Consider the following 19267-nt stretch of genomic DNA (forward strand, 5'->3'; position numbering starts at 1 on the left):
GAAGCCCGCTGTTCTGTAAAACAGTTCAATTTCAGGGTTTAGTCCTAAACAAATCACACCAGCGCTTTTGTATCGAAGCGTGATAGTCAAGGTTTTTGTAGCGTGTGTGGCCCTTTAAAGGCTGTGGGACTGGTGGACACGCTGTCCAATCAGAAAGCACACCTACAGGGCTGCATTGAAACCTGGAGCCAATGTGAATCCTTGACGGGCGGGTTTAAACCATGTGGTTCAACACTGGACGCTGTCCCCATTAAAGAGGAAGCCACTGAACTGGATGCTGTCCAGAAAGACGAAGCAAGCCGTATTGTATTGTTTCAGTGTCTAGATGCCGTTATTTGCTGTGCAGTTGGTCCATTCCTGTGCTGTTTGATGCTCTGTGAAGGTCTGTTGGACAAGCTGCCCAGCCATATAAACACGCCACCTTAGCTCTGATAGACTCAGCCCCCTGGCTCAGATAGACTCAGCCCCCTAGCTCAGATAGACACGCCCCCTGGCTCGGATAGGCCCTCAAACTGCACCGCCGCATTCACACCGGAGAGAAGCTGTGTCTGTGCAGCCTGTGTGGGAAGAGCTTCAGCCGTCTGCAGCACCTGCGCAACCACCAGTGCATTCACACGGGGGAGACCCCGTACCGCTGCCCTGCCTGTGGGAAGAGCAGCCAGTCTGGTGCTCTGAGGAGGCACCAGCGCATTCACACGGGGGAGACACCCTATCACTGCATGGAGTGTGGCAGAAGCTTTATTCACTGAGGAGCCCTGAACATGCACCAGCGCCATGCCCACGCTGGCAAGACCCCCATCACTGCCCTGAGTGTGGAGAGTGCTTCAGCTACTCCTACCAGCTCAATGGGCACACCTGCACTGTGGGACAGCCACAGCCCAGCAAAGTGCACAGCGATGGCTCTCAAGTGAACACTGCTGTCTGTGTGTCAGATCTCTCCTTTACATGCATTGGGGGGACACAGAATCCTTCCTAGTGTTTACAGTGGTTCATTTTAAACATGTGGCCAGGGTGTTCAAACAGATCTACATGGTTTAGGAAGCCAGCACAAGGAAGCACAGATTAACCCTTTTATATCAGGATTGCTGTGCCGGGATCATTCGGTGTTCGTTACATTTAAACACATGCATATCGTTTACTGCAGGACTCTGTCATTAACTGGAGCGAAACAGTTTGTGTCATTATGAAAACAAGCCACAAACCAAGCCAGTGGAGACGTCGCTGCTGCCCTGCAGGATCCCAGGCTTGCAGGCCACGGTGGAGGATTCAGTGAACCCTGTCTCTCACTTTGCACCCTCGTAGCTCATGTGTCAGCTGTGTAATGTCTTACTGTGTGTCTTCTTACAGCCAGGAGTTTCTAGAGGCTTCTTTTGTGTTAGGGAAGTATCTTAGCGTTGCACTGTGTCTATTTACTAACCTGCCTTTTATTTAAAACATAACAAACGTCAACATTTCTGTTTGCATTTTTATTGATTGTTACAAATACAAGAGTGGAGCAAAGCCCCAAAAATCACTGGGAATTGTGCAACTCGAAGGTGATTCAGTTGCTAAAGTTTCTTCTTCTTCTTATAAGCCTGGTCTGCTGTTGTGATGACTTCTTCATTCATACTGCAACTGGAAACATAAAAACAGATCCGTGAGCATTTTCCATTGTCATTTTCCATTGTCATTTTCCATTGTCATTTTCCCCAGCGATGCAGATACCATGTCAGGGGGTGGGCATCAGCACAGCAGCACTGCGGTCCATGGCAGTGGCTGTTCTCAACCACAGGATGGCTCTCAAAGGCAATGCCTCGTCTGCCCTAGAAATATTAGTAGAGGGGACAGCAGCTCTTTGTATAATTTGGCCTCTTTTGTAGATTTCACATCTTTACATGGCAGACCCCTGTATTCTAACTGGGCTGTTTTTGTACATGAAAACTACAGATATCATGAGAGACTAATTCTAACACCCAAGTGACCACGGAGCATTATCACAAATGGATGAGTGCTGCAGTATTGCATTCAATAGTTCATTTCAGTCTGTACAAGATGATTGAAAATCTGTTGTTTCAGGAGCCTTTCTGACTACTTCACACTTTGTATTTGAGATCTATTTAATAGTCATGTTTGTGTTATTATAACATGTTAGAACAACATTATTATAAATACATATTTGCATGTTTTGTAGGTTTTCCAAGTGATTCTGAAGAGTTCTGCTTGTGTTATGAATGCTAACTATATGTCCAGCTCCAGTAAAGCATTTCTGAAAAAGGTACACGCACAAAGACGAACCCAGAACACACGAAATCCATACAGAGCTTCTTTACACAAGTAGTTCTGCAGTGCCCCATTCAAACACAGCATGCACCTCAATCACAAAAACACGACATCCACACAGAGCTTCTTACACAAGTAGTTCTGAAGTGCCTCATTCAAACACAGCATGCACTTCAATCACAAACACACGAAATCCACACAGAGCTTCTTTACACAAGGAGTTCTGCAGCGCCCCATTCAAACACAGCATGCACCTCAATCACAAACACACGACATCCACACAGAGCTTCTTTACACAAGTAGTTCTGCAGCGCCCCATTCAAACACAGCATGCACCTTAATCGCAAACACACGAAATCCACACAGAGCTTCTTTACGTACCAAACTTGTACTTGGCTGAGAATCCCGTCCCCACATCTGAGCCGTCGCTGTGGAACTGAACCACGGCAGCGTTTCCACTGGAGGTGAAGGAGGGAATGGGTTCAGAGCCACAGTGGGTTTGCTGTACAGGGGAGGTAGTCTTAGGTCCATCTCGGAGATTGAGATAGTCATAGGAACAATCCTCAGAATACTCCACATCAAAGGAACTGATGGTAAGCGAGACCTGAAATGAAACACAAAAAAGGATCTGCAGTCCAGCTAAACATCGGCATGCTCCCACATGTTTGAGTCACATTGGAGACAATGAAATGGACGTTATAAAAGATACATCATGTAATATCAAGATATGGATTTGTTTTCCCTCAGTGTTAATGCAATTGTTTTTGTCCTTCAAGGACCTCTGCAGACGTTTCTCCAAGCGGCTCAGGTGAGTAATGAAGGTAGCGAGGCGCCTCGATCATTCAAACAGAGATGCTGCTGGTTTGTTCTTGTGTGTTTCCTACCTTGTACCCTTTAGGGGCGTTGATGATCCATATGCAGTCTGTATTAACGGGATATTCCAGTGGATAATTGGAAGATGTCAGTGTTCCACTCACAGCAGTCAGTATGCCTCCGCATTGCACTAGAAAATGAGAGTTGCAGTGTATGTGTGAAATGCTGGAAACCCTTTTTAACTTGAGACAGGAGAAGCAAAAGAACATGCCACTTTAAATAAAGCACAGAGCCGTCTGATTGTAACTTCCAGCAGCCCCTCAATGTCTAACAGTTCATGACTCCGTACAGAACAGAGACAGGGCTGCTTACCAGTGCTGTAAGAAGCTTTGAAGCCCGTCGCAGTAATTGAACTGTCACTGACGAACTGAAGCAGCACGGCACTCCCACTGGCCAGCAGAGGAGGAGGCACAACATTCCCACAGGATCTATCCAGGAGGACTGGGGAGCTCTTGGTGCTGCCATCGTAAACTTTAATATAGTCAGAAACACAGCCTACAGAGCTCTGGAGAGCAAATGCATCAAACTCCAGTAAAACCTGGCAGGGGGATGAAATGGCACTTTAGAAAGGTTATTGGTGCATTTCACATTCAGGCACAGTGCTTATTTAAACTCTGATTAAGTATGCTACGAAAAGCTCATCCATAACTTAAATACACAGTCATACATTGTGAGTGCCTTTTCTTTCAAGTTCTGAGTCTGTCTCGGTGCTGACATCAGCGCTACCTTGATCAGTCAAACAGGAAGGCTTGTCCAAATACCATTTTTTCTTCACAAAAAGCAGAAAAACAAACCTTGCTGTTTGGATGATTAACCTGAAACAGACAGTCAGAATTGCTTTGGTAAGAATTTGGGTAGTTCTGTGATGCAAAACTTCCATTGGTCTCTTCCAGAAGTGTGTTGCAGACATCTAGGAAGGGAATCAAAAAAGCAGCTTTGAATTGAATAAGAACCTGCAGCCACACTGAGAAGAAGATGCACGAGGGAACTAACAAGTTGCTGCTGTCAAAGTCCAGTAACATCGATGGAACAATTTGTGTAAAAGATAATCTTCACAAGACATGAGGCACATTGTACTTACTGCAGCCATAAAGCTTATTGATCTTTTGAATATCTCTCGGAGACATTGCTATTCTCTGTCCGATTTCTACCGTTTCATCTGGAATGGGTACAATAGTGAACTTTCCGGTTGTATTTGAGAAAGCATCTCTGTGTAGAGTGAAAATAACAGTGTTTTATTCAGATCAGTACTGAAAAAGAGAAAAGATCTCCTCACATTGTGTGGTAGGTAATTGAAACCTGGACTTTCTGTTTCTTTTCTTCTTCTTACCTTCCATAGTGCATGATGGAGGTATAGTCGTATGGCATGCCCAAGGTATTAATGTCCTGCTTGTAAAAGTTCGAAACTTGGTCTGTAAAGGGAAGGAGATGCTGGTTAAGAAGGTAATGCTGCTACACCAGAATCTGGTTCTGTGTTTTACTTCCAGACACCTATTGTAAAAGCATTAGTGAGAGGTCGCCCGTTATTCATTGAAATGATAATGCATTCTGAAATCCCATTATAAACCCTGGCTGAACTGCACACACTTGTTTTCAACATGCCATTAGAGGCTCCAGTGAGTATCGGGGGTCCTTCCTTGCTCATGATCCCTGCAATAAGGGCTGCCCAGTTAGCGCAGACTCCTACCTTTCTTGAGCTCGGACTAACAGTTGAATCACGCTGTAATGAAATGCTATTAGGGCAGCAGTGTGGAGTAGTGGTTAGGGCTCTGGACTCTTGACCGGAGGATCGTGGGTTCAATACCCGGTGGGGGACACTGCTGCTGTACCCTTGAGCAAGGTACTTTACCTAGATTGCTCCAGTGAAAAAAAAACCCAACTGTATAAATGGGTAATTGTATGTAAAAAATAATGTGATATCTTGTAACAATTGTAAGTCGTCGTGGATAAGGCCGTCAGCTAAGAAATAAATAATAATAATTGGGATACAAAGCCGTGGTTAATGGAATATTTGTGTTGCTGCTTTCCACCCTCCCCTCAGTTCTCTCTCCAGTGCTCTTCATTGTGATTGTGTGAGCGCTCCTGGAAAGGACTCCTTGTAGTTTCCTTACCTGCTGGGATGTACTGCCAGTTGATTCTGACATAGCTGTCACGGTCAGGTCTGCTCTGCTCGTGATAGAAGCCTAGTGCATGGATGAGCTCATGTTGAGCCGTGGCTTTGTAAACACAGCCTCCCTTTGACAGGGACACTTGCTGAACGCCTTTATACTTTCCAACATTGGACCAGCAGCTATGGATGGAAAGAGATTCCTGTTTAGAAATCTTGTACTTTTGATCTATAAAAGTCGTTGCATATTTGTGAAGTTTTGAGACACGCTTGCTATACACCTTTAACCTTGAAAGCCACTCAAATGGTAGGATTCGTCAGAGACACACAGAGTGGTTATTTACCCATTCTGAGGACTGATATTTATGTAGTCTTTTTCTGTAGTTCGCTGTTTAAATTTAATGCAGGTCTCTACATCGAAGGCTGGGAATGCACTGGAGATTATGTCCTTCTCTTCAGCACCTGTAAAAAAGGATAAACCAATTGAAACGCATTGATATTTTAATATATCAAAGCTTAATATCTCCCAGACCAGAGGGACCAATAATACTACCTGCAGCACCTCCATCCATTACACTGGCAACTTTAAACACAACACCCTTTAGAAAGGACAACTAAATTCCTGGGCACAGAGAAATACAGAGCACTCTTTTACAAACAAGAAACGTTTCAAAGATCAATCCAAGTCTCTTCAATGTCCTTGTTTAATTTAATATGGTCTCACTGGTGCTATAAAACATAGTGAATGTTAATATAAAGCATTCTTCCAAACGTTTCGTGTACATACTGTATTCACTGGAGATAGTATAAGGCACATAAACAAATCCATCAGAGGCCTTCGGCCAAAAGCATGAGTTGTCCGGGCAGTTCATGGCGTTCCTGGAGTTTGACACGACAATGTCACCCTCCATCAGATGCTCTTTGATTCCTGTTTGAAAATTAAGCAGAGAAACATCTTAAAGGGGAACTCGTTTTAGCCACAATATGTATTTATATGAATTTCTCTAGGATACAAGAAACAAAACACATCTATATATTTGAATGATGTTAGTGGTAATGGGCAGTTTACAGACACAGGTAAGACCCTACCAAACTAATCTCAATGTGCTTCTGTTAAGAGTGCATAGATTGTAGAAATGAAGACACCGATCTCAAATAGAATATGCCAGCCTTAACTTCTATTCAATAAGGAGACCCAATATTTTAACAGGCAGTAAACATCTCTTCTATATGTTCAGAGCCTTTCTTACCTTTATTGGCTTCTAAGATGATGCTGAAGACATCCTTATCTTCAGGGATCCCTGGGCTACGTCTTTCTCTTTGACCTACAGAAGCAAAGCACCCCTGTGTGAAATCCTGCGTGCAGGGGCAGTGTGTGGAATACAGTGCTGTGTACTAATACTGGAAGCGAATGCAATCGAGTCCCCCTGTGACACACTGCTGACACTCTGACCATCACTCATGCACTATACAGTGAAAGCATTTCCTCCAGCATGTCATCTGGGTTACAAACACACACAAACACACTGGCCGTGCAGAAGAGACTCCACATTCAGCTGCTTCGTTGTTTGGGTGCAGTTTTGTAAAATGAACAGGAGTTTTTCTCCTTTCAAGTAAATTGGTCCAGTGTGTCGTACATCCTGAATTACAAAGATGAACTCACTGCAATGTAGAATTCAATGGATACATTTTTTTTCTCGTATGAGACATACACATATAAAAACAAAATCTAGGAACTTGCCTTTTCCGCTGTGGTCCCCCTGCAACAATATAAGAAAGGAAAGAAAAACATGGAGCCGTTATTGAAATGTTTAAGAGCCCAGTGAAAATGCATTTGAAATGAGAAGCGCTGCAGCTGTGTGGCATTGTTACCTTCAGAGGCTTGCCGTGTGAGACACTGAGCAGCAGTGCTAAAGTGGCGAGCACCAGTTTGTGATCCATCTTCATCTGCTGCTGCAATGTTCTGAGAAGCTCAGGAGATTCGTCTTTCCTCTTCGCTTGATGCTTCAGCACACCTGCTCATGGGCTTATATACACCCAGCCAAAGGTGTGTCCGTCAAGGGAGCTTAAAGCCGTTCCATTACTGGATCCACACGTGACTCCAGATAAGATGAAGTTTGCATTGGGTTTTAAAGTCCTTAATCTTGTGTAAAAGCTGAGAACATTCAACTCTGGCCACAAGTGTTGCATCACTGATAGAATGAACTCACTGTGCTTCATAAAGTCGAATGAAACCTGCTGAATACGTTAACATACTGAATTATAGACCTCTTTGTAGTTTTCCATAGACCTCATGAAAAATGTGACATTTTGAAACCTAACATGAAATACTTTATTACTGTTATGGCTATCGGTAGACTTTTTGTGATATCGTTTTGAAGTTTCTTTGATTACATGATGTTAAATAAAATATCTAAATTATGTTCATATAGTTTATTTGTATTAAATAATGTCTCGATCCTAATATTGTAGGTTGTATAAAACCTTTGGCCACAGCTGTGCTTCTGCTTTCTATTCAGCACAGAAGATGCTGCTGTATTTGCTCTGGGCCCAACTCCTGTTAGCACACTGTCGTTGATCAGTCAGAGGAAATAGACACTATTACAATGAGCTCCTAGGAACTGGACAAGCACTGCTGGACAGAACGGCCTCCTCAGTTTAATCTGGATATGCAAGTACCAGCAGCTAGAACATTTCAATACGAAACGCATTTCATTGTTTTTACATTGAATATGTGTTGTGTGATATACACCATAAAGGGGAGGAGCACTTTGAAGATTCAAGGATTGTCTGTTCATTTCCCTAGAATCTTTGTAAGCCTACATTCCCACACCTTTGTGGACATTAACCATCTAAAGTCACCCAGAGTATCTACTGTGCTTTGTTTAAATACACCCACTGTATAAACAACCCATACACAGCACAGCCCTGTCATTGCCAGTGCACTCAGTGATATACTCTGCAATGGAGAGGATGCACAGCACAGCCCTGTCATTGCTAGTGCACTCAGTGATATACTCTGCAATGGAGAAGTTTTAAACACTACTAAAACTGACCCCCAGCTGTCTGGATCTGCACCTAAACTGCACAATGTGAAAAGTAACCTAGCTCTGATATCAAATGATGGCACCAGACTTGAAACTGTACAACGATAGCAATACCTTGGTTCTTGGCTTGACTCAGTGCTATATTTTGAATACCATATTGAACATGCAGAGTTAAACTGGGACTTCTTCTATACAGGCAGGCAGCGTCTCACGCTTGGACAGGCCAGCAATATTACCTTTAATAGACTGTGCTGACTCAGTATATGAGAGCGCTGCACAGACAGATCTGACAGACCTGCTTCCCATCTACAACAGTGCTGCCAGATTGCAGCTGAATGCACATGAAACACACATGCATGGAACATATAGCAGTGCAGTGACATGTCAGTGGACAAATACCCCAATGAACACACATGATAAACCTGCTTCACACTAAACACAATCCCAAACACGTTGCTTAGAAGCCTGGAACTAACCCGCCCACATGCTTATTTAAAAGTCTTCTCAAACTCCAAAGAAAATTATTGACAGTTTTTTTTCCTAATCATTGTAACCCTAGATTCAGCCTCATCTCTTCCACACCTTTATTTGTATGAATGATCTGGAGGCGTTGGTATTTAATGTATCTATTGTTCAGATTCTGCCCTGTTTGTACACTCACTGTACCAACAATACACCCAGGACATCCACAAGCCTGAATCACACACTCAATCTACCAGTGAGAGGGACTTATTAATAAACATGGCAAACCAGGGTAAACCAGGATAAATGCAAAGTATAACCATGGGAAGAGCATGGGAAAACTGCAAAAATACCATTCCCAATTACTGGGGTAAACCTTTACAAAAGGGTCTCAAAACTTCCAGTCGGAAAACATTGGAAAGCCAGGAGGGAGCCCTCTCATTGTCATCATGTCATCATGTAATATTTCCAAATGAATCCACATGGACTGCTTTACAGTCATGGATGAAGGTAAAATGAAACAGACTGTGCAGTCTAACTCTTCAGTGTACAGGCTGGGGATGGCTGATGCTGTTAACTTGCTTGTTTCTTGTATTTTAGTTGCTAGTGATGAAATGGAAGGTGCTCCAGTAAAGCTCCTCAGGTGAACATTTCTATCAAGGGTGTGCCTGCAATGGCAGCCGTCACAGCGTCCCAGCTCTGGAAAGCACCGCGCTTTTATAAACCCGTTTGTTCTGCATTGAAATCCATCCACAAAACTAGAGCAGTTTAAAATGAATGAAATGGGAGTGTGTGGAATTAAAACAAACTCCTGACTGTGTGGTAGAGTCCTGAGTGTGAGAAACCAAGCTTGTTTCCTAGGATTGCACATCTGTAAAATGAACAATGTATCTCTGTACTGTACTGTGCGTACACTGACATACTGAAGTACAACTATGGCCAAAGGTTTTATAATACCTACAATATTAGGATCGAGACATTGCTTAATACAAATAAACTATATGAACATAATTTAGATATTTTATTTAACATCATGTAATCAAAGAAACTTCAAAACGATATCACAAAAAGTCTACCGATAGCCATAACAGTAATAAAGTATTTCATGTTAGGTTTCAAAATGTCACATTTTTCATGAGGTCTATGGAAAACTACAAAGAGGTCTATAATTCAGTATGTTAACGTATTCAGCAGGTTTCATTCGACTTTATGAAGCACAGTGAGTTCATTCTATCAGTGATGCAACACTTGTGGCCAGAGTTGAATGTTCTCAGCTTTTACACAAGATTAAGGACTTTAAAACCCAATGCAAACTTCATCTTATCTGGAGTCACGTGTGGATCCAGTAATGGAACGGCTTTAAGCTCCCTTGACGGACACACCTTTGGCTGGGTGTATATAAGCCCATGAGCAGGTGTGCTGAAGCATCAAGCGAAGAGGAAAGACGAATCTCCTGAGCTTCTCAGAACATTGCAGCAGCAGATGAAGATGGATCACAAACTGGTGCTCGCCACTTTAGCACTGCTGCTCAGTGTCTCACACGGCAAGCCTCTGAAGGTAACAATGCCACACAGCTGCAGCGCTTCTCATTTCAAATGCATTTTCACTGGGCTCTTAAACATTTCAATAACGGCTCCATGTTTTTCTTTCCTTTCTTATATTGTTGCAGGGGGACCACAGCGGAAAAGGCAAGTTCCTAGATTTTGTTTTTATATGTGTATGTCTCATACGAGAAAAAAAATGTATCCATTGAATTCTACATTGCAGTGAGTTCATCTTTGTAATTCAGGATGTACGACACACTGGACCAATTTACTTGAAAGGAGAAAAACTCCTGTTCATTTTACAAAACTGCACCCAAACAACGAAGCAGCTGAATGTGGAGTCTCTTCTGCACGGCCAGTGTGTTTGTGTGTGTTTGTAACCCAGATGACATGCTGGAGGAAATGCTTTCACTGTATAGTGCATGAGTGATGGTCAGAGTGTCAGCAGTGTGTCACAGGGGGACTCGATTGCATTCGCTTCCAGTATTAGTACACAGCACTGTATTCCACACACTGCCCCTGCACGCAGGATTTCACACAGGGGTGCTTTGCTTCTGTAGGTCAAAGAGAAAGACGTAGCCCAGGGATCCCTGAAGATAAGGATGTCTTCAGCATCATCTTAGAAGCCAATAAAGGTAAGAAAGGCTCTGAACATATAGAAGAGATGTTTACTGCCTGTTAAAATATTGGGTCTGCTTATTGAATAGAAGTTAAGGCTGGCATATTCTATTTGAGATCGGTGTCTTCATTTCTACAATCTATGCACTCTTAACAGAAGCACATTGAGATTAGTTTGGTAGGGTCTTACCTGTGTCTGTAAACTGCCCATTACCACTAACATAATGATCATTCAAATATATAGATGTGTTTTGTTTCTTGTATCCTAGAGAAATTCATATAAATACATATTGTGGCTAAAACGAGTTCCCCTTTAAGATGTTTCTCTGCTTAATTTTCAAACAGGAATCAAAGAGCATCTGATGGAGGGTGACATTGTCGTGTCAAACTCCAGGAACGCCATGAACTGCCCGGACAACTCATGCTTTTGGCCGAAGGCCTCTGATGGATTTGTTTATGTGCCTTATACTATCTCCAGTGAATACAGTATGTACACGAAACGTTTGGAAGAATGCTTTATATTAACATTCACTATGTTTTATAGCACCAGTGAGACCATATTAAATTAAACAAGGACATTGAAGAGACTTGGATTGATCTTTGAAACGTTTCTTGTTTGTAAAAGAGTGCTCTGTATTTCTCTGTGCCCAGGAATTTAGTTGTCCTTTCTAAAGGGTGTTGTGTTTAAAGTTGCCAGTGTAATGGATGGAGGTGCTGCAGGTAGTATTATTGGTCCCTCTGGTCTGGGAGATATTAAGCTTTGATATATTAAAATATCAATGCGTTTCAATTGGTTTATCCTTTTTTACAGGTGCTGAAGAGAAGGACATAATCTCCAGTGCATTCCCAGCCTTCGATGTAGAGACCTGCATTAAATTTAAACAGCGAACTACAGAAAAAGACTACATAAATATCAGTCCTCAGAATGGGTAAATAACCACTCTGTGTGTCTCTGACGAATCCTACCATTTGAGTGGCTTTCAAGGTTAAAGGTGTATAGCAAGCGTGTCTCAAAACTTCACAAATATGCAACGACTTTTATAGATCAAAAGTACAAGATTTCTAAACAGGAATCTCTTTCCATCCATAGCTGCTGGTCCAATGTTGGAAAGTATAAAGGCGTTCAGCAAGTGTCCCTGTCAAAGGGAGGCTGTGTTTACAAAGCCACGGCTCAACATGAGCTCATCCATGCACTAGGCTTCTATCACGAGCAGAGCAGACCTGACCGCGACAGCTATGTCAGAATCAACTGGCAGTACATCCCAGCAGGTAAGGAAACTACAAGGAGTCCTTTCCAGGAGCGCTCACACAATCACAATGAAGAGCACTGGAGAGAGAACTGAGGGGAGGGTGGAAAGCAGCAACACAAATATTCCATTCACCACGGCTTTGTATCCCAATTATTATTATTTATTTCTTAGCTGACGGCCTTATCCACGACGACTTACAATTGTTACAAGATATCACATTATTTTTTACATACAATTACCCATTTATACAGTTGGGTTTTTTTTTCACTGGAGCAATCTAGGTAAAGTACCTTGCTCAAGGGTACAGCAGCAGTGTCCCCCACCGGGTATTGAACCCACGATCCTCCGGTCAAGAGTCCAGAGCCCTAACCACTACTCCACACTGCTGCCCTAATAGCATTTCATTACAGCGTGATTCAACTGTTAGTCCGAGCTCAAGAAAGGTAGGAGTCTGCGCTAACTGGGCAGCCCTTATTGCAGGGATCATGAGCAAGGAAGGACCCCCGATACTCACTGGAGCCTCTAATGGCATGTTGAAAACAAGTGTGTGCAGTTCAGCCAGGGTTTATAATGGGATTTCAGAATGCATTATCATTTCAATGAATAACGGGCGACCTCTCACTAATGCTTTTACAATAGGTGTCTGGAAGTAAAACACAGAACCAGATTCTGGTGTAGCAGCATTACCTTCTTAACCAGCATCTCCTTCCCTTTACAGACCAAGTTTCGAACTTTTACAAGCAGGACATTAATACCTTGGGCATGCCATACGACTATACCTCCATCATGCACTATGGAAGGTAAGAAGAAGAAAAGAAACAGAAAGTCCAGGTTTCAATTACCTACCACACAATGTGAGGAGATCTTTTCTCTTTTTCAGTACTGATCTGAATAAAACACTGTTATTTTCACTCTACACAGAGATGCTTTCTCAAATACAACCGGAAAGTTCACTATTGTACCCATTCCAGATGAAACGGTAGAAATCGGACAGAGAATAGCAATGTCTCCGAGAGATATTCAAAAGATCAATAAGCTTTATGGCTGCAGTAAGTACAATGTGCCTCATGTCTTGTGAAGATTATCTTTTACACAAATTGTTCCATCGATGTTACTGGACTTTGACAGCAGCAACTTGTTAGTTCCCTCGTGCATCTTCTTCTCAGTGTGGCTGCAGGTTCTTATTCAATTCAAAGCTGCTTTTTTGATTCCCTTCCTAGATGTCTGCAACACACTTCTGGAAGAGACCAATGGAAGTTTTGCATCACAGAACTACCCAAATTCTTACCAAAGCAATTCTGACTGTCTGTTTCAGGTTAATCATCCAAACAGCAAGGTTTGTTTTTCTGCTTTTTGTGAAGAAAAAATGGTATTTGGACAAGCCTTCCTGTTTGACTGATCAAGGTAGCGCTGATGTCAGCACCGAGACAGACTCAGAACTTGAAAGAAAAGGCACTCACAATGTATGACTGTGTATTTAAGTTATGGATGAGCTTTTCGTAGCATACTTAATCAGAGTTTAAATAAGCACTGTGCCTGAATGTGAAATGCACCAATAACCTTTCTAAAGTGCCATTTCATCCCCCTGCCAGGTTTTACTGGAGTTTGATGCATTTGCTCTCCAGAGCTCTGTAGGCTGTGTTTCTGACTATATTAAAGTTTACGATGGCAGCACCAAGAGCTCCCCAGTCCTCCTGGATAGATCCTGTGGGAATGTTGTGCCTCCTCCTCTGCTGGCCAGTGGGAGTGCCGTGCTGCTTCAGTTCGTCAGTGACAGTTCAATTACTGCGACGGGCTTCAAAGCTTCTTACAGCACTGGTAAGCAGCCCTGTCTCTGTTCTGTACGGAGTCATGAACTGTTAGACATTGAGGGGCTGCTGGAAGTTACAATCAGACGGCTCTGTGCTTTATTTAAAGTGGCATGTTCTTTTGCTTCTCCTGTCTCAAGTTAAAAAGGGTTTCCAGCATTTCACACATACACTGCAACTCTCATTTTCTAGTGCAATGCGGAGGCATACTGACTGCTGTGAGTGGAACACTGACATCTCCCAATTATCCACTGGAATATCCCGTTAATACAGACTGCATATGGATCATCAACGCCCCTAAAGGGTACAAGGTAGGAAACACACAAGAACAAACCAGCAGCATCTCTGTTTGAATGATCGAGGCGCCTCGCTACCTTCATTACTCACCTGAGCCGCTTGGAGAAACGTCTGCAGAGGTCCTTGAAGGACAAAAACAATTGCATTAACACTGAGGGAAAACAAATCCATATCTTGATATTACATGATGTATCTTTTATAACGTCCATTTCATTGTCTCCAATGTGACTCAAACATGTGGGAGCATGCCGATGTTTAGCTGGACTGCAGATCCTTTTTTGTGTTTCATTTCAGGTCTCGCTTACCATCAGTTCCTTTGATGTGGAGTATTCTGAGGATTGTTCCTATGACTATCTCAATCTCCGAGATGGACCTAAGACTACCTCCCCTGTACAGCAAACCCACTGTGGCTCTGAACCCATTCCCTCCTTCACCTCCAGTGGAAACGCTGCCGTGGTTCAGTTCCACAGCGACGGCTCAGATGTGGGGACGGGATTCTCAGCCAAGTACAAGTTTGGTACGTAAAGAAGCTCTGTGTGGATTTCGTGTGTTTGCGATTAAGGTGCATGCTGTGTTTGAATGGGGCGCTGCAGAACTACTTGTGTAAAGAAGCTCTGTGTGGATGTCGTGTGTTTGTGATTGAGGTGCATGCTGTGTTTGAATGGGGCGCTGCAGAACTCCTTGTGTAAAGAAGCTCTGTGTGGATTTCGTGTGTTTGTGATTGAAGTGCATGCTGTGTTTGAATGAGGCACTTCAGAACTACTTGTGTAAGAAGCTCTGTGTGGATGTCGTGTTTTTGTGATTGAGGTGCATGCTGTGTTTGAATGGGGCACTGCAGAACTACTTGTGTAAAGAAGCTCTGTATGGATTTCGTGTGTTCTGGGTTCGTCTTTGTGCGTGTACCTTTTTCAGAAATGCTTTACTGGAGCTGGACATATAGTTAGCATTCATAACACAAGCAGAACTCTTCAGAATCACTTGGAAAACCTACAAAACATGCAAATATGTATTTATAATAATGTTGTTCTAACATGTTATAATAACACAAACATGACTATTAAATAGATCTCAAATACAAAGTGTGAAGTAGTCAGAAAGGCTCCTGAAACAACAGATTTTCAATCATCTTGTACAGACTGAAATGAACTATTGAATGCAATACTGCAGCACTCATCCATTTGTGATAATGCTCCGTGGTCACTTGGGTGTTAGAATTAGTCTCTCATGATATCTGTAGTTTTCATGTACAAAAACAGCCCAGTTAGAATACAGGGGTCTGCCATGTAAAGATGTGAAATCTACAAAAGAGGCCAAATTATACAAAGAGCTGCTGTCCCCTCTACTAATATTTCTAGGGCAGACGAGGCATTGCCTTTGAGAGCCATCCTGTGGTTGAGAACAGCCACTGCCATGGACCGCAGTGCTGCTGTGCTGATGCCCACCCCCTGACATGGTATCTGCATCGCTGGGGAAAATGACAATGGAAAATGACAATGGAAAATGACAATGGAAAATGCTCACGGATCTGTTTTTATGTTTCCAGTTGCAGTATGAATGAAGAAGTCATCACAACAGCAGACCAGGCTTATAAGAAGAAGAAGAAACTTTAGCAACTGAATCACCTTCGAGTTGCACAATTCCCAGTGATTTTTGGGGCTTTGCTCCACTCTTGTATTTGTAACAATCAATAAAAATGCAAACAGAAATGTTGACGTTTGTTATGTTTTAAATAAAAGGCAGGTTAGTAAATAGACACAGTGCAACGCTAAGATACTTCCCTAACACAAAAGAAGCCTCTAGAAACTCCTGGCTGTAAGAAGACACACAGTAAGACATTACACAGCTGACACATGAGCTACGAGGGTGCAAAGTGAGAGACAGGGTTCACTGAATCCTCCACCGTGGCCTGCAAGCCTGGGATCCTGCAGGGCAGCAGCGACGTCTCCACTGGCTTGGTTTGTGGCTTGTTTTCATAATGACACAAACTGTTTCGCTCCAGTTAATGACAGAGTCCTGCAGTAAACGATATGCATGTGTTTAAATGTAACGAACACCGAATGATCCCGGCACAGCAATCCTGATATAAAAGGGTTAATCTGTGCTTCCTTGTGCTGGCTTCCTAAACCATGTAGATCTGTTTGAACACCCTGGCCACATGTTTAAAATGAACCACTGTAAACACTAGGAAGGATTCTGTGTCCCCCCAATGCATGTAAAGGAGAGATCTGACACACAGACAGCAGTGTTCACTTGAGAGCCATCGCTGTGCACTTTGCTGGGCTGTGGCTGTCCCACAGTGCAGGTGTGCCCATTGAGCTGGTAGGAGTAGCTGAAGCACTCTCCACACTCAGGGCAGTGATGGGGGTCTTGCCAGCGTGGGCATGGCGCTGGTGCATGTTCAGGGCTCCTCAGTGACTAAAGCTTCTGCCACACTCCATGCAGTGATAGGGTGTCTCCCCCGTGTGAATGCGCTGGTGCCTCCTCAGAGCACCAGACTGGCTGCTCTTCCCACAGGCAGGGCAGCGGTACGGGGTCTCCCCCGTGTGAATGCACTGGTGGTTGCGCAGGTGCTGCAGGCGGCTGAAGCTCTTCCCACACAGGCTGCACAGACACAGCTTCTCTCCGGTGTGAATGCGGCGGTGCAGTTTGAGGGCCTCGGCTGCATTGAAGCTCTCTCCGCACTCCGGACAGCTGTACGGAGTCTCCCGCGGCGCGGGCTGCTGCTGCTGCTGGATCCCCAGGTGTCCTGAATCCCGGGCAGTCTTCCTGCAGGCTGGGCAGCGGAGCTGCACCTCCACCGTGTGGATGCACTGGTGTGATCGGAGGTTTCCCACTGGATGAAGCTGTCTCCACACTCAGGGCAGTGGTAAGGGGGGTCCCCTGTGTCCGCTCTGTGTGGTTTGGGGCTCTCTGTCTGGCTGAAACTCTTTCCACACTCGGTGCACTGATGCTCTTCCTTCTTTCCGTGCCTCTGAAGGTACTGAGCACCGGTGCTGGAGATCCGACAGGAAGGAGGGGGCTCCTCATCATGAGCCTGATCCACTGAGAGAGAGAGGAGAGGCGGGGAGAGAGGGGGGAGAGAGAGAGAGAGAGAGAGAGAGAGAGAGAGAGAGAGAGAGAGAGAGGAGAGAGAGAGAGAGAGAGGGAGAGGGAGAGGGAGAGGGAGAGAGAGAAACATTTTTGTAAATCTGGCGCAGTTTCTCAAAGAGTGTGTTCTTTAGTAGGCTTGAAACAATAACCTTGTGTTATTTACTCGATGTGTCAACATTATTTATTTTACTTGCTGGTCAAAATGGTGTTTGTGAAGCTCTCTTTGTGATTACCAGGAGAATATTTAACCATAACTAAAAATGTCATTACTGTTGCATCACATCTGTCACAACAGCAGAGGTTCAACAAAACAGTTAATTGTCACTGGCCAATACTCGGAATGCATCTCCACTGCATAGTCATTCAAGGGATTTGATCCTTAAGTTTGATGGTTGAGCTAGGGGGCTGAGTCTATCCGAGCCAGGGGGGGCGTGTCTATCCGAGCCAGGGGGGGGCGTGTCTATCCGAGCTAGGGGGGCGTGTCTATCCGAGCTAGGGGGGGCGTGTCTATCCGAGCCGGGGGGGGGGAGCGTGGGGCGTCTCTATCTGAGCCAGGGGGCGTGTCTATCTGAGCTAGGGGGCTGAGTCTATCTGAGCCAGGGGGCTGAGTCTATCAGAGCTAAGGTGGCGTGTTTATATGGCTGGGCAGCTTGTCCAACAGACCTTCACAGAGCATCAAACAGCACAGGAATGGACCAACTGCACAGCCAATAACGGCATCTAGACACTGAAACAATACAATACGGCTTGCTTCGTCTTTCTGGACAGCATCCAGTTCAGTGGCTTCCTCTTTAATGGGGACAGCATCCAGTGTTGAACCACATGGTTTAAACCCGCCCGTCAAGGATTCACATTGGCTCCGGGTTTCAATGCAGCCCTGTAGGTGTGCTTTCTGATTGGACAGCGTGTCCGCCAATCCCATAGCCTTTAAAGGGCCACACACGCTACAAAAACCTTGACTATCACGCTTCGATACAAAAGCGCTGGTGTGATTTGTTTAGGACTAAACCCTGAAATTGACTGTTTTACAGAACAGCGGGCTTCATAAACCACGACATCACCATGTCATCGACAATCAGTACTGAAGCAATGCTTGAGAATAGACTTGCACTCAATATCCCTGTTACCTGCAATTCAAAACACTGTGATATACCAGTACCAGCACAGAACAGCTTTCAAACAGATTCATTACATACAGCACCAGCACAGAACAGCTTTCAAACAGATTCATTACATACAGTACCAGCACAGAACATCTTTCAAACAGATTCATTACATACAGCACCAGCACAGAACATCTTTCAAACAGATTCATTACATACAGCACCAGCACAGAACATCTTTCAAACACATTCATTACATACAGCACCAGCACAGGACATCTTTCAAACACATTCATTACATACAGCACCAGCACAGGACATCTTTCAAACAGATTCATTACATACAGTACCAGCACAGAACATCTTTCAAACACATTCATTACATACAGCACCAGCACAGGACATCTTTCAAACAGATTCATTACATACAGTACCAGCACAGAACATCTTTCAAACACATTCATTACATACAGCACCAGCACAGGACATCTTTCAAACACATTCATTACATACAGTGGCTCTCAAAAGTATTCATCACTGTTGTAAATTAATTACAAATACAAAACAGAAAATAATTCATTGCATAAGTATTCACCCTTTTGAGTCAATATTTGGTAGAGGCACCTTTGGCAACAATTACAGCCATGAGTCTATTTGGATAAGTCTCTACCAGCTTTGCACATCTGGACACTGCAATTTTTGCCCATTCTTTACAAAACTGCTCAAGCTCTGTCAAGTTGGATGGGGACCTTTTGTGAACAGCAATTTTCAACTCTTTCCACATATTCTCAATTGGATTGAAGTCCGGG

General features: G+C 43.8%; 2 protein-coding genes across 2 annotated transcripts; one reads left to right on the top strand and one right to left on the bottom strand.

The window, feature by feature from the left end:
- Positions 1–1451: 1451 nt before the first annotated feature.
- On the bottom strand, positions 1452–7237 carry LOC117971953 (hatching enzyme 1.2-like). The gene is made up of 13 exons (XM_059010301.1): positions 7112–7237; positions 6981–6999; positions 6490–6564; positions 6027–6167; positions 5584–5701; positions 5244–5422; positions 4463–4544; positions 4214–4341; positions 3927–4042; positions 3445–3670; positions 3144–3262; positions 2641–2863; positions 1452–1614 (listed from the first exon to the last, which is right to left on the bottom strand). The coding sequence occupies exons 1-13, from the start codon at positions 7184–7186 to the stop codon at positions 1604–1606; spliced, it is 1512 nt and encodes a 503-aa protein (XP_058866284.1). The 5' UTR covers positions 7187–7237; the 3' UTR covers positions 1452–1603.
- A 2942-nt stretch (positions 7238–10179) lies between these two features.
- Positions 10180–15971, top strand: LOC117971955 (hatching enzyme 1.2-like). The gene is made up of 13 exons (XM_059010299.1): positions 10180–10305; positions 10418–10436; positions 10853–10927; positions 11256–11396; positions 11722–11839; positions 12001–12179; positions 12879–12960; positions 13082–13209; positions 13381–13496; positions 13753–13978; positions 14161–14279; positions 14560–14782; positions 15809–15971. Exons 1-13 carry the CDS (start codon positions 10231–10233, stop codon positions 15817–15819), a joined length of 1512 nt encoding a protein of 503 aa, XP_058866282.1. The 5' UTR covers positions 10180–10230; the 3' UTR covers positions 15820–15971.
- The last annotated feature ends 3296 nt before the right edge of the window (positions 15972–19267 follow it).

Source organism: Acipenser ruthenus, chromosome 40 (genome assembly GCF_902713425.1).
Source record: "Acipenser ruthenus chromosome 40, fAciRut3.2 maternal haplotype, whole genome shotgun sequence".
NCBI lineage: Eukaryota > Metazoa > Chordata > Actinopteri > Acipenseriformes > Acipenseridae > Acipenser > Acipenser ruthenus.

Excerpts from the sequence above, each read along its gene's own strand:
- LOC117971953 (XM_059010301.1), bottom strand. The coding sequence starts at position 7,186 with ATGAAGATGGATCACAAACTGGTGCTCGCCACTTTAGCACTGCTGCTC. Across the intron at positions 6,168-6,489 it reads CATCTTAGAAGCCAATAAAG|GAATCAAAGAGCATCTGATG; the intron begins GTAAGAAAGGCT and ends ATTTTCAAACAG. Across the intron at positions 4,043-4,213 it reads CAATAAGCTTTATGGCTGCA|ATGTCTGCAACACACTTCTG; the intron begins GTAAGTACAATG and ends TTCCCTTCCTAG.
- LOC117971955 (XM_059010299.1), top strand. The coding sequence starts at position 10,231 with ATGAAGATGGATCACAAACTGGTGCTCGCCACTTTAGCACTGCTGCTC. Across the intron at positions 10,928-11,255 it reads CATCTTAGAAGCCAATAAAG|GAATCAAAGAGCATCTGATG; the intron begins GTAAGAAAGGCT and ends ATTTTCAAACAG. Across the intron at positions 14,280-14,559 it reads ACGCCCCTAAAGGGTACAAG|GTCTCGCTTACCATCAGTTC; the intron begins GTAGGAAACACA and ends GTTTCATTTCAG.